The sequence below is a fragment of the Aotus nancymaae genome, unplaced genomic scaffold (genome assembly GCF_030222135.1).
Source record: "Aotus nancymaae isolate 86718 unplaced genomic scaffold, 86718_ANA_hifiasm-v0.15.2.pri h1tg000003l, whole genome shotgun sequence".
In the NCBI taxonomy this organism is placed as follows: Eukaryota; Metazoa; Chordata; class Mammalia; order Primates; family Aotidae; genus Aotus; species Aotus nancymaae.
The window spans coordinates 54,404,191-54,419,842 of NW_026988414.1; the positions used below are offsets into that span (position 1 = coordinate 54,404,191).

Here is a 15,652-nt window from a genome sequence, read left to right on the forward strand (position 1 = left end):
AACAGGTTGTTAACTAGTCTTTTCTTTGCTTTCTTCTTGTTATTCTTTCTTACTGCTTGAATGTTTGTAAGTATGTGTCATTTTTCAAAAAACAATAAAGTTATTAATTTTGAAAAAGGAAACCAAGGATAAAGTTTCAGTGAACCCTAATTATTAAGAAGTAAATGAAAAGATGTTCCATGGAAAGAGACAGGAAGATAACAGCAAGAGTAGAACGTAAAATGAGACAAAGTAATTCAGAAGCTGATTAAAAAATAAGCTTGAAATACAATGAAAATTAAAGGTGTAAAATGAAGAGGCTGAAATATTGGCCTTAACAAGTCAACAGTAACCTAAGTGTGAGCAACTGGAGTCATAAGAGTAAGTGGGACATAAGGCCAAGTGAGGGGCAGATGAAAAGTAATTATTAAGTATAAATTGCCAAAACCTAAAAGTACGTGGTTAGAATGTAGCAGGTTAAACAACAAAAAATTCTGTGATGACCAACAAGACAGAAAATTAACATGGATATCCAGGACTTGAACTCAGATCTGCGATCTCAAGCTGACCTAACAGACATCTACAGAACTCTCCAAATCAACAGAATATACATTCTTCTCAGCACCATATCACACTTACTCTAAAATTGGAAGTAAATCACTCCTCAGCAAATGCAAAAGAATGGAAATCATAACAAACAGTCTCTCAGACCACAGTTCAATCAAATTAGATCTCAGGATTAAGAAACTCACTCAAAACTGCACAATTACATGGAAACTGAACAAACTGCTCCTAAATGACTACTGGATAAATAATGAAATGAAGGCAGAAATAAAGATGTTCTTCAAAACAAATGAGAACAAAGACACAAAGTACCAGAATCTCTGGGACACATTTGAAGCAGTGTCTAGAGGAAAATTTATAGCACTAAATGCCCACAGGAGAAGTGAGGAAAGAACTAAAATCAACAACCTAATGTCACAATTAAAAGAACTAGAGGAGCAAGATCAAACAAATTCAAAAGCTAGCAGACAAGAAATAACTAATATCAGAGCAGAACTGAAGGAGATAGAGACACAAAAAAAACCCTTCAAAAAATGAATAAATCCGGGAGCTGGTTTTTTGAAAAGATCAACAAAATAGACCACTAGCCAGACTAATAAAAAAGAAAATAGAGAAGAATTGAATAGGTGCAATAAAAAATGATAAAGGGGATATCACCATCAATTTCACAGAAATTCAAACTACCATCAGAGATTACTACAAACACCTCTATGCACATAAACTAGTAAATCTAGAAGAAATGGACAAATTTCTGGACACTTACACCCTCCCAAGAATAAACGAGGAAGAAGCTGAATCCCTGAATAGACCAATAACAAGTTCTGATGTTCTAAAATTTAGGCAGCAATTAATAGCCTACCAACCAAAAAAAGTACAAGACCAGACAGGTTCACAGCTGAATGCTACCAGAGGTACAAACGATACCAGGAGCTGGTATCATTCCTTCTGAAACTATTTCAAACAATACAAAAAGATGGAATCCTCCCTAACTCATTTTATGAGACCAATATCATCCTGATACCAAAGCCTGGCAGAGACACAACTAAAAAAGAAAAGTTCAGACTAATATCCATGACGAACATTGATGCGAAAATCCTTAATAAAATACTGGCAAACCAAATCCAATAGCACATCAAAAAGCTTATCCATGATGATCAAGTGAGCTTCATCTGGTTTAATACACGCAAATCTATAAATGTGATTCATCACGTAAAAAGAACCAAAGACAAAAACCACATGATTATCTCAATAGACACAGAGAAGGCCCTCAACAAAATTCAAAAGCCCTTTTTGCTAAAAACTCTCAATGAACTAGGTATCGATGGAACATATCTCAAAATAATAAAAGCTACTTATCACAAACCCACAGCCAATATCATACTGAACAGGTAAAAACTGGAAGCATTCCCTTTGAAAACTGGCACAAGATAAGAGTGTCCTCTCTCACCACTCATATTCGACATAGTATTAGAAGTTCTGGCCAGAGCAATCAGGCAGGAAAAAGAAATAAAGCATATTCAATTAGGAAAAGAGCAAGTTAAATTTTCTATATTTGCAGACAACATGATTGTATATTTAGAAGACTCCATCATCTCAGCCCAAAATCTCAAGCTGATAAGCAACTTTGGCAAAGTCTCAGCATGCAAAATCAATGTGCAAAAATCACAATCATTCCTATAAATGAATAACACACAATCAGAGAGCCAAATCATGAGCAAACTCCCATCCAGAACTGCTACCAAGGGAATAAAGTATCTAGGAATACAACTAACAAGGGATGTGAAGGACCTCTTCAAGGACAACTACAAACCTCTGTTCAAGAAAATAAAAGAGGACACAAACAGATAGAGAAACATTCCATGCTCCTGGTTAGGAAGAATCAATATCGTAAAAATGGCCATAGTGCCCAAAGTAATTTATAGATTCAATGCTATCCCCATCAAGCTACCATTGACCTTCTTCACAGAACTGGAAAAAACCACCTTAAACTTCATATGACCAAAAGAGAGCCCACATAGTCAAAACATTCCTAAGCAAAAAGAATAAAGTTGGAGGCATTATGCTACCTGACTTCAAACTATACTACAAGGCTACATTAATTAAAACAGCATGATAGTGGTACCAAAACAGAGATGAAGACCAACGGAACAGAATAGAGGCCTCAGAAGTAATGTCACACATGTACAACCATCTGATCTTTGGCAAACCTTACAAAAGCAAGCAATGGGGAAAGGATTCTCTATTTAATAAATGGTATTGGGAAAACTCGCTAGCCATATGCAGAAAGCTTAAACTGGACCCCTCCCTTATTCCTCATACAAAAATTAACTGCAGATGGATTAAAGATTTAAACCTAAGACCTAACATCATAAAAACCCTAGAAGAAAACCTAGGCAATACCATTCAGGACATAGGCATGGGCAAGGACTTCATGACTAAAACACCAAAAGCAATGGCAACAAAAGCCAAAATAGACAAATGGGACCTAATTAAACTAAAGAGCTTCTGCACAACAAAAGAAGCTATCATCAGAGTGAACAGGCAAGCAACAGAATGGGAAAAAAATTTTGCAATCTACCCATCTGACAAAGGGCTAATATCCAGAATTTATGAAGAACTTAAACAAATTTACAAGAAAAAAAACAGACAACCCTGTCGAAAAATGGGCAAAGGATATGACCAGACACTTCTCAAAATAAGACATTTATGCAGCCAACAAACACATGAAAACTCATCATCACTGGTCATTTAGAGAAATGCAAATCAAACCCACATTGAGATACCATCTCACGCCAGTTAGAATGGTGATCATTAAAAAATCAGGAGGCAACAGATGCTGGAGAAGATGTGGAGAAATAGGAACGCTTTTACACTGTTGGTGGGAGTGTCAATTAGTTTAACCATTGTGGAAGACAGTGTGGCCATTCCTGAAGGATCTAGAACAAGAAATATCATTTGACCCAGCAATCCCATTACTAAGTATATACTCAAAGGATTAGAAATAGTTCTATTATAAAGACACATGTGCACATATGTTAATTGTGGCACTGTTTACAATAGCAAAGACTTGGAACCAACCCAAATGCCCATCAATGACAGACTGGATAAAGAAAATGTGGCACATATACACCATAAAATACTATACAATCAAAAAAAAAAAAAAAGGATGAGTTCATGTCCTTTGCAAGGACAAGGATGAAGCTGGAAACCATCATTCTCAGCAAACTGATGCAAGAACAGACAACCAGACACGGTATGTTCTCACTCGTAAGTGGGTGGTGAATAATGAGAACACATGGACAAAGGGAGGGAAACATCACATACCAGGGCCCACTGAGGGGAGGCAAGAGGAGGGATAGCAGTGGTGGGTGATTGGGGAGGGATAGCATTAGGAGAAATACCCAACGTAGATGATGGGGGAATGGATGCAGCAAACCACCATGTCATGTGGATACCTATGTAACAATCCTGCATAAGCTGCACATGTACCCTAGAACTTAAAGTATAAAAAAAAATCCTGTCATATCAACCTTCTTTATTTTTTCAAATTAGGTACTGAAGCTATATAGGAAATATAGTTATCTTGAGCCTAATAAAGAAATAATCCTCTTGCAATTTGAGCAGTGAGACACTCCCTATTACTGGCCATTTTTAGGTTAGTTGTCAAGGAGGTTGCAGATCTGAAGCTCTCCAAGTTTCCTTCTAACGCTAAGATTTTGATTCTAAGGAAACAATGAGAACTAAATGATTTCCCAAAAATTATAATGCCAAACCAAAATATTAATGGATTATTGATATTGAGCACTATAGTACCCACTAAACTGTAAACAAAAAATACTAGGAAAACTTTATCAATAAATAATAAAAATGAGTATCATTTATCCTTATAAAATGTCTGTAGAATTTTTGTGTGTGGGTACATAGTAGATGTATCTATAGGGTACATGACATATGATACAGTCACACAATGCACAATAATCATATCAGGGTAAATGGGGCATCCATCACCTCAAACACTTTTACATTACAAACACTCCAACAATTAAACTATTTTTTAATGTAGTCACCTGTCATCCTAGCAATTACCAGGTCTTATTTCTTCTTTCCAACTATTTTTTTGTAATTCATTAATTATGGATTAATTACCACTTCCCCCAACTTTTTAATCCATTAATTATGGATTAATTACCACTTCCCCCAACTACCCTTCCCAGACTCTGGTGACCATACTTCTACTCTCTAGCTCCACGAGTTCAATTGTTTTAATTTTTAGCTCCCATCAATAAGTGAGAACATGCAAGGTTTGTCTTTCTGTACCTGGCTTATTTCATTTAACACAATGACCTCCAAATTCATCTACCTTGTCGCAAATGACAGGATTTCAATTCTTTTATGGCTGAATAGTACTCCGTGCTGTGTATGTATCACATCTGTTTTATCTATTCATCTGTTGATGAACATTTGGGTTGCTTCCAAATTTTGGCTATTATGAATAATGCTGCCATAGACATGTGAATTTGGGTATCTCTGCAATATACTGATTTCCTTTCTTTTGGGTACGTACCTAGCAGTGTGACAGCTAGGTCATATCACAGCTCTATTTCTAATTTTTTTTTTTTCTGAGACAGAGTCTTACTCTGTCACCCGGGCTAGAGCACAATAGCACAATCTCAGCTCACTGCAACCTCTGCCTCCTGGGTTCTAGCAACTCTTCTGTCTCAGCCTGCCAAGTAACTGGGATTACAGGTGTTGTGCCATCACACCTCTCTAATTTTGTATTTTTAGGAGAGATGAAGTTTTACCATGTTGGCCAGGCTGGTCTTGAACTCCTGACCACAAGTGATCCACCCACCCTCAGCCTCCCAAAGTGCTGGAATTATAGGTGTGAGCCACTGCACCCAGCCTAATTCTAATTTTTTGAGTCACTTCCAAACTATTCTCCATAGTAGTTATACTAATTTACATTCCTACCAACAATGTAGAAGAGTTCCCTTTTTACCCACATCTTCTTATTGCCTGTCTTATGGATAAGAGTCATTTAGGCTGGGATGAGATGATATCTAATTTTATTGTTGATTTGTATTCTCTGATGATCAATAATGTTGAACAGATTTTCATATATCTATTTGCAAATGGTATGTCTTCTTTTGAGAAGGGTCTACTCATAGCTTTAGCTAATTTTTTAATTGGATTATTAAATTTTTCCTATGGAGTAGTTTTAGCTGCTTATATATTCTGGTTATTAATCCCTTGTTAGATGAGCAGTTTGCAAATATTGTCTCCCACTGTGTGCATTGTCTCTTTGATTTGTTGATTGTTTCCTTGCTGTGCAGAAGGTTTTTAGCTTGCTATAATCCCATGTGTTCATTTTTGCTTTGTTTGCTTGTGCTTGTAGGATATTACTCAAAAGATCCTTCCTCAGTCCAACATCCTGGAGAGTTTTCCCAGTGTTTTCTTTTAGTAATTTCACAGTTGAGGTCTGGGATTTAAGTGTGATTTGATTTTTGTATATGGCAAGAGATAGGGGACTAGATTCATTCTTATGCATATGGATATCTAGTTTTCCCAGAAGTATTTATTGAAGAGACTATCCTTTTCCCAACATATGTTCTTGGCAACTCTGTAAATAATTAGTTCATATGGACTTATGGACATATTTCTGGGTTGTCTATTAGGTTCCATTGGCCCATGTGTCAATTTTCATGCTGTTTTAGTTACTATAGCTTTATAGTACAATTTAATTTAAGAAATGTGATTCCTCTAGTTTTGTTCTTTTTGCTTACAATAGCTTTGGCTATTCTGGGTCTTTTTTGTTCTACATAAATTTTAGGATTGTTTTTCTATTTCTGTAAAGAATGTCATTGGTATTTTTAGAGGGCTTGCAATGAATCTGTAGATTGCTTTAGGTAATATGGACATTTTAACAATATTGACTTTCACAATCCATGAAGAGGGGATGTCTTTCCATTTTTTTGTGTCTTCAGTTTCTTTCATCAATGTTCTATAGTTTTCAATGTAGGAAGATTTTTCACTTCTCTGGTTAAATCCTAGGTACTGAATTTTACGTGTAGCTACTGTAAATAGAATTATCTTTCTTGATTTCTTTTTCAGATTGTTTGCTAATGGCACATAGAAATGATACTGATTTTTGTATCCTCCAACTTTACTGAATTTGTTCATCCTTTCTAATAGTTTTTTGATGGAGAATTAAGTTTTTTTAATGTAACATCATATCATCAGTAAATAAAGAATTTGACTTCTTCCTAATTTGAAGGCCCTTTCTTTCTTTTCTTTCCTCTCTCTCTCCCCCTCTCCCTTTCCTTCCTTCCTTCCTTCCTTCTTTCCTTCCTTCCTTTCTTTTCTTTCATTCATTCATTCATTCATTTTGTAACTACTCTAACTAGGACATCCAGTACTATGTTGAATCACAGTGGTGAAAGTAGACATTGTGGTCATGTTCCAAATCTTAAAGAAAAAGCTTTCAGCTTTTCCTGATTCAGTATGATACCAGCTATAGCTCTGTCGTATATGCTTTTTACTATGATGATGTATGTTTGTTCCAATAAAACCAGTTTTTTAAGAGACTCTGTCACGAAATAATGTTGAATTTTACTGAATGCTTTTTCAGGATCAATTGAAATGATCATATGGGCTTTGTCCCTCATTCTGTTGATATGATGTATTACACTAATTAATGTACAAATGTTGAACCATCCTTGCAACCTGTGGATAAATCCCACTTGGTCATAATGATTTTTTAATGTGTTGTTGAATTCAGTTTGCTAGTATTTTGCAGAGGTTTTTCGCATGAATGTTCATCAGGAATATTGAACTATAGTTTCCTTTTTTTGATGTGTCTTTGCCTAGTTTTGGTATCAAGGTAATATTGGCCATGTAGAATGAGTTTGAAAGTATTCCCTCCTCTTCTACCTTTTGGAATAGTTTGAGTAAGATTGGAATTAGTTCTTCTTTAAATGTTTGGTAGAACTCAGCAGTGAAGTCACTGGGTCCCAGTTTTTTCTTAGCTGTGAGACTAAGTATTATGGCATCAATCTCATTACTTATTATTGTTCTGTTCAGATTTTGGATTTCTTCATGGTTCAATAATCTTGGTAGGTTGTATAAGGATGTATCTATTTCTTCTAGATTTTCCAGTTTATTGGTACATAGCTGATATGTAGTTGGCAAAGGTAACAACTAACAACGCTTTAAATTACTGCAGTATCTGTTACAATGTCTACTTTTTCACCTGATATTATTTATTTATTTTCTCTTTTTCTTCGTCTGATTAAAGATTTGTAAATTTTGTTTAGCTTTTTGAAAAACCAACTTTTTGTTTTAATGATTTTTTCATATTGTTTTATTCATTTTAATTTCATTTATTTCTGCTCTGATCTTTATTATTTCTTTTCTTCTACTAATTTTGTGTTTGGTTTGCTCCAGCTTTTCTAGTTCTTCAAAATACATCAAGTTATTTGAAATTTTTCTTCTTCTTTGAGGTAGACATTTATAGCTATAAACTTTTATCTTAGTATTGGCTTTTGCTGTATCCTATAGCTTTCAGTATGTTGGGCTTCCATTATCATTTGTTTCAAGAAATGATTGAATTTCCTCCTTAATTTCTTCATTGACCTACTGGTCATTCAGGAGCACATTGTTTAATTTCCATATGCCTGTAGAGCTTCCGAAATTTTGCATGTTATTGATTACTAGTGCAATTCCATTGTTGTCAGGGAAGATGCTTGATATTATTTCAATTTTTTTGAATGTTTTCAAACTTGTTTTGTGGCCTAACACATAGTCTATCCTTTGGAATGATCCATGTGCTAGGGGAAAGAATGTGTATTCTGCAGACACTGGATGAAATGCTCTGTAAATATCTATTAGCTCTATTTGGTCTACAGTAGAAATTAATTCCAATGTTTCTTTGTTGATTTTCTGCCTGGAAGCCTGTCCAATGCTGAAACTGGGATACTGAAGCCTTCAGCTATTTTTGAATTAGGGTCTATATTTCTCTTTAGCTCTAATAATATTTGCCTTATATATCTGGGTACTCCAGTGTTGGGTGAATATATAATTACAACTATGATACCCTTTTACTTAATTGACACCTTTATCATTATATAATGACCTTTGTCTCTTCTTATAGTTTTTGCTTGAAATCTATTTGGTCTGATATTAGCATAGCTACTCCTGCTCTTCTTTGGCTTGCACTGGCATGGAATATCTTTTTCCATTTGTTTATTTTCAGCCTATATGTCTCTTTATTTATGAAGGGTTTCTTGGACACAACAAAGAGTGGCTCTGATTTTTACATCCTTTCAGCTGCTCTATGTATTTCAATTAGAGAGTTTAGTCCACTTACATTCAATATTATTACTCATAAGTAAGGACTTACTCCTGCCATTTTGTTACTGGTTTCCTGGTTATTTTGTAGTTTTCTTTTCCTTCATTAATTCCTTCTTGTTTTCCTTGTAGTGAAGGTAATTTTCTCTTACCTTCTTCTCCTAAAATAGAAAGAAGATTTTATTTCTTCCTTTTTATTTTGTGTGGGGCCATTGTATGGTTTTTCATTTGAGGTTACAATAAGTGTTGCAAATACTATCTTATAACCCATTATTTTAACCAGATTGATAACTTAATGCTGTTTGCATAAACAAACAAGCAAAAGAAAAGCTGATAAAAATTATATAACTTTTTCCAGCCTCTTTTTAATTTTTTGTTGTGTATATCTTATTGTACTATGTCTTGAAAACCTTTTACAGTTTTTTTAAATTGGCTCATCTTTAAGTCTTTCTACTTTAGATACAAGTAGTTTCTATACCACTGTTACAGTGCTGTAATATTGTATGTCATTCTGTGTACTTACTATTGCGAGTTTTGTACTTTCAGATTATTTATTACTCATTAATATCCTTTTTTCTTATTGAAGTATTCCATTTATGACTTCTTATAAGTTAGGTCTGGTGTTGATGAAATCTGCAGCTTTTATCTGTCTGTGAAAGTATTTCTCCTTCATGTTTGAAGGTTATTTCTGCAGGACATATTATTCTAGGGCAAAAGTTTGTTGTTGTTGTTGTTGTTTCCTTCAGCACTGTAAATATGTCATGCCACTATCTCCTAGCCTGTAAAGTTTCCACATAAAAGTCTGCTGTGATTGTACTGAAGCTCCATTGCACATTACTTGCTTCTTTTCTCTTGCTGCTTTTAGGATCCTTTCTTTATCCTTGACTTTTGGGAGTTTAACTGTTAAATGCTTTCAGGTTGTCTTTTTTGGGTTAAATCTGCTTGGTGTTCTACAACTTTCTCACAGTTAAATATTGTGATCTTTTGCTAGATTTGAAAAGTTCTGTTATTTTTCCTTTGAATAAACTTTGTACCCATCTCTCTCACAACCTCCTCTTTAAGACCAATAACTCCTGGATTTTCTCTTTTGAGGCTATTTTATAAATCTTGTAGGCATGCTTCATTGCTTTTTATTCTTTTTTCTTTTGTATCCTCTGACTGTGTATTTTCTTTTCTTTTTTTTTTTTTCTTTTTTTTTTTGAGATGGAGTCTCACTCTGTTGCCCATGCTGGAGTGTAGTGGCATGATCTTGGCTCACGGCAATCTTTGCCTCCCAGGTTCAAGTGATTCCCCTGCCTCAGCCTCCTGAGTAGCTCGGATCACAGGCATGGGCCATAACACCTGGCTGATTTTTGTATTTTTAATAGAGAAGGGGTTCTGCCATGTTGGCCAGGCTTGTCTCAACTTCTTGACCTCAGGTGATCCTCCCAACTTAGCCTCCCAAAGTGCTGGGATTACAGGCATGAGCCAAGATGCCCCCACTGACTGTGTATTTTCAAATAGCCTGTCTTCAAGCTCACTAATTCCTTCTTCTGCTTGATCAATTCTGCTATGAGGAGACTCCAGTGCAATTTTTATTCCAGAGTTTCTGCTTGATTCTTTTTTATTTTTTCAATCACTTTGTTATATTTCTCTGATAGAATTCTGAAATCCTTCTCCATGTTATCTTGAATTTCTTTTAGTTTCCTCAGAACAGTTATTTGGAATTCTCTGTCTGAAAGGCTACATATCTCTCTATCTGCAGGATTGGTCCCAGGTACCTTATTTAATTTTTTTGATGAAGTCATGTTTTCTTGGTATATTAGTCTGTTTTCATACTGCTATAAAGAACTGCTCAAGACTGGGTAATAAAGGAAAGAGGTTTAATTGACTCACAGCTCAGCATGGCTGGGGAGACCTGTAGAAACTTACAATATGGTAGAAGGCAAAGGGGAAGCAAGGTATCTTCTTCACAAGGTGGCAAGAAGAAGAAATGCCAAGCAAAGGGGGAAAGAGCCCCTTATAAAACCATCAGATTTCATGAGAATTCACTTACTATCATGAGAATGGCACGGGGGAACCACCCCTATGATTCAATTACCTCCACCTGGTCTCTCCCTTGAGATGTGGGGATTATGGGCATTATAATTCAAGATGAGTTTTGGGTGGGGACACAAAGCATAACCATATCACTTGGATAGTCTTGATGCTTGTGGATGTTTGCTGGTGTCTGGGAATTTAAAACTTAGATACTTATTTTAGTCTTTGTAGTCTGGGCTTGTTTGTACCCATCCTTCTTGAGAAGGTTTTCCAGGTATTTGAAAGAACTTGGGTGTTGTGATCTAAGCCATATCTGCATTAGTGGGCACTCCAAGCCCAGTAACACTGCGGTTCTTGTAGACTTCTAGAACGAATGCCTGGGAAGTCTTGGATAACATCCTGAAGAATTCTCTGGATTACCAGGCAGAGACTCTTGTTCTTTTTTTTTCTCCCAAACAGAGTCTATTTCTCTTTGCTGAGCCTCTGGAGCTGGAGATGGAGTGACAAATGCACCCCTGTGGCCACCATCACTAGGACTATGCTGGGTCAGACCTGACACCAGTATATCCCTGAGTCTCACCCAAGGCTCAATGTAACTGCTATCTGGTTACCACCTATGTTTGCTCAAGGCCCTAGGGCTCTGCAAAGAGCAGACTGTGAAGCCAGCCAGACTTGTGTCATTCCCTACAGGGTAGCGAGATCCCTCAGGCCCTGGATGGGTCCAAAGATGCCATCTAAGAGCTGGGGGGTAGACTAAAAAACCTCAGAAATCCACCTGGTGTTCTAGTCTACTGCAGCTGATCTAGCACTCAAACCACCAGACACAGTCCTTCCCACTCTTCCCTTCCCTTTCCAAAGGCAAAGGAGTCTCTGTCTGTGGTCACCACCACTGCAGTCCTACAGGGAATACTACCAAGACACTGCCAATGTTCCTTAAGGCCCATGGTCTCTTCAGTCAGCTTGTTGCAAATGCTGCCAGACCTGGAACTCACCCTTCAGGGCAATGGGCTTCCCTCTGGCCCAAGGCAGGTCTAGAAATGCCAACTAAGAGCCAAGGCCTGGTATCAGTGACCCCAAAAGCAGCTTGATGCTCTAATGCATTGTGGATGAGCTGGTACCTAAGGTGCAAGACAAATTACCCTTTACTTTTCCCTCTGCTTTTCTCAAGCAGGAGTCTCTCACCACAGCCACCACAGCTGGGATGCACTGGGTATCACCTGAAGCCACCACATCTCAGAGTCTCAGCCAAGACCCACAGTGTACCATCTGGGTATCACTGCTGGTTATTTAGGGCCCAAGGACTCCTTAGTCAGTAGGTGATAGATCCTGCCAGGACTGCGTCCTTGCCTTCAAAGCACCAGGTTCCCTTCTAGCCCAGGATGTATCTAGAAATGTCATTCAGGAGCTAGGGCCTAGGATAGGGGTCTCATAAATTTAACTAGTGCCCTATCCTACTGTGGCTGAGCTGGTGTTCGAGATGCAAGACAAAGATCTCTTTACTCTTTCTTCTCTCCTCCTCAAGCAGATAGAAGGGGTTCCTTTTAGAGCCATGAGCCATGCTGCCCAGGGATGGGAGAACAGTAGCACAAATATCACATGAGCTTCCCTGGCTGGTGACTCAGTAAGTCACATACCATCCAAGTCCACTGGCTCTGAACCCAGCTCGGCACTAGGGCTCACCTAGGAGTTGAAGTCACTGTGGCCTAGACTGTCTTTTAAGTTTACATAGAGCCGTAGAGCCCTGTGGTGATGAGGCTTGCCAGAACTCAGGTTCCAAGCACTGGGATGGGAGATTCTCCTCTGGACAGGTCTGGTCTAAATGCTCTTTCTGTGGGCAGGCATCAGACGCATTCAGCCCAGTTTTGCTCTCTGCTGTGACAGGGAAGGACTGAGTTCAAGGCAAAGTCCAACAGTCACTTCATTCTCCCTCCCCCAAGTGTACAGTTCTCTCTCTATGTCATGTGGCCACGGCCGGGAAATCAGGGAAGGCTGGCATTAGTAATTTAAGACAGTTTTTTCTACCCTCTTTCAGCCATTTGAAGTTAAGACCCGGTACTGTGAGTGCTCATCTGATTTTGGGTTCTTATGTAGGTGTTTTTTTTGTTTGTAGATAGTTGTTAAATTTGGAGTTCCCACAGAATAAAGCCTTCTATTTGGCCATCTTGTGGCGCCTTCTCCCCTAGATTTTTTAAATAAATTATAAACCTAACTTTTAGATGTTCTATTTATTTAATTTTCTCATGATGAAAATGTTAGTGAGTTAACAATGAATAAAGTATTGAAAAAAGGCATAAAAAGAGTAAGATTCTTAAAATAAATTGAAACTAAAACACCAAGAATTAGATCATTTTAAATTTCCTCTGTTAAATATTCATTTTCTGAAAATTTACCTTCTCGTCTCTCTGCCATACATCTATTCAATTCTTGTATTGCTGCCTTATCAATAGATATATGTACTTTAAGTTCATCTAATTCTTCTTCAAGATTCATCCTATGAAAAAGCAATAAACATTTACTTAAAACCATATTGTTTTATTAAAAAAACACATCAAATCTATATATTTAAATACATTTTTAAAATAATATATTAAACAAAGTCAGTAAAGATATTTTAAAATATATAAAATGGAGAATAGTAAAATAAAAGCAAAAATATATCAATAATATTCACAGGTTGGGTGAGGTGGCACATACCTGTAATCCCAGCATTTTAGAAAGCCAAGGCAAGAGGATCTCTTGAGACTAGAAATTCAAGACCAGCCTGGGCAACACAGACAGATGCTGTCTTTACATTAATAATAATAATAATAATAATGGCAACAACTAGACCATCATAGTTATGTACACCTGCAGTCCTAGCTACTTGGGATGCTGAGGCAGTCCTAAGCCCAAGACTTCAAGGTTATAGTAAGCTATAATTTCACTGCTGCACTATAGCCTGGGCAAAAGAGTAAGCCCTTGTGTCCAAAAAATAAAAATAATAATAATAATAATAATATACACAAATCCTAAAAGTTACAATTGAATTTACTGAGGATCTGGAAAATCAAATGTTTTAAGTAAGTAATTCCTGTTAACTTTATCTCAATAAACATGCTAAACACTTAAAATACAGACTACATAATTTTTTAAATTATGTATTTGGTTGCTCAACCACTTCCTGGTTGTATTTAGACAAAGTCTCACTCTGTCACCCAGGCTGAAGTACAGTGGCACAATCATGGCTTACCGCAGCCCCTACCTCCCAGGTTCAGGTGATCCTACCACTCAGCCTCCCAAGTAGCTGGGACTACAGGCATGTGCCACCATGCCCAGCTAATTTTTTGTACAGTTGGGATTTTACCAAGTTGCATAGGCTGAACTCCTGGACTCAAGCGACCTGTTCATCTTGGCCTCCCAAAATGCTGGGATCACAGGCATAAGCCACCACACCCGGCCTATTCAACCACATCCTAACACACAGATATTCTAGGCAAACTAGTAATGAAAAATGTTAATACATAAAGCTGAAAACAAGAATGGTAAATTCCTAGTTGCCAAATAAAGGCAAAAAGACTTCCCAGGAAAACAGAACAGAGCTACCATGGTGAGTATTTGACCAAGATCAAATACTTTGCTATAAAAAACCTCCTGACACTAGTTGATTTATAAAGAAAAGAGGTTCAATTGAGTCACAGTTCCACAGGCTGTACAGGAAGCATGGCTGAGGAGGCCTCATGAAACTTACGTTCATGGCAGAAGGTGAAGGGGAAACAGGCAGGTCTTACATGACTGGAGCAGAAGGTAGAGCACACAGGCGGAGGTGCTACACACTTTTAAACAACCAGATCTTGTGAGAACTCACTCACTATCATGAGAAAAACAAGGGAGAAGTCCACCCACATAATCCAGTCACCTCTCACCAGACCCCTCTTTCACCACTGGGGATTACAATGCAACATGAAATTTGGACCACATCCAAACCATATCAGATGGACTTTTAGACCCATGGTCCTACCTTGCTGACAGACAAAAATGAGCTAACTATAGGAAACTGGGAGATAACAATTTGCTGAAGGAAAACATGAATATCTGAGCTTATCTGATTAGAGTTTCACTAAAATTGTTCTCCTGCCCTAGTATGGGGACAGGATAGAGTCAACAACATGATATCAGAATCCTAAGCCTAAATAAATAGGTCCAAAACTGAGGTATGTAATTTGCAGAAACATGAAGAATCAACAATAATATAAAAACTGGACATATGGCCAGTGTATACTGAAGGGTTCAGGAAGACACAATCATACCTAAAGGGAGGTTTCCACAGCTAAACAAATGTACGGGAGTAAAGCCACCATAGAAAATAATTCTCAAAGAAGTCAAGCATAGAGGTAATAATAAGTATATAAATAAGTTCAAAGCCATGAATGATAATCTAAATATCCCATTGCCCAAAATGGGAGAATGTACAACAAAACACAGATAACAGAACAATCAAAATTACTTTCACAATTAGAGTTTTTAAAAATTTTTTAAAAAACAAAGAAGGGATAAACATATGTTAAAAAAAGGACAGGGGCTTATAAAACAGAAAATAGATAAAAAGAGTCAAATAATATATCTAAATGGATGAAATAAAGCAATGAAAATTAATAATAATAACATAATACTAGAAATTTAAAACTCAATGGATGGGTTCAATAACAAGTAGAAAAAGCTAATGAAAATTGATAAAATGGAAGACAGCAGAAGGAGGTAAAGGAAG

The 15,652-nt window shown here is 36.9% G+C and overlaps 1 protein-coding gene across 7 annotated transcripts in view; it reads right to left on the reverse strand.

Annotated features, from left to right (window-relative positions):
• Positions 1–15,652, reverse strand: part of CNTLN (centlein) — a 374,623-nt gene that overhangs the window by 131,720 nt on the left and 227,251 nt on the right. For 5 of the 7 annotated variants that reach the window (XM_064381308.1, XM_012449978.3, XM_012449977.3 and 2 more), the window contains one exon: positions 13,299–13,399. The exons of 1 other annotated variant lie outside the window; for it this stretch is intronic. In XM_064381308.1, coding sequence (XP_064237378.1) covers positions 13,299–13,399 — 101 coding nt within the window. Of the gene's footprint in view, positions 1–4,482; positions 9,051–13,298; positions 13,400–15,652 lie in introns of those variants that run through there. One more of the 7 variants, XM_064381314.1, reaches the window with a different exon arrangement.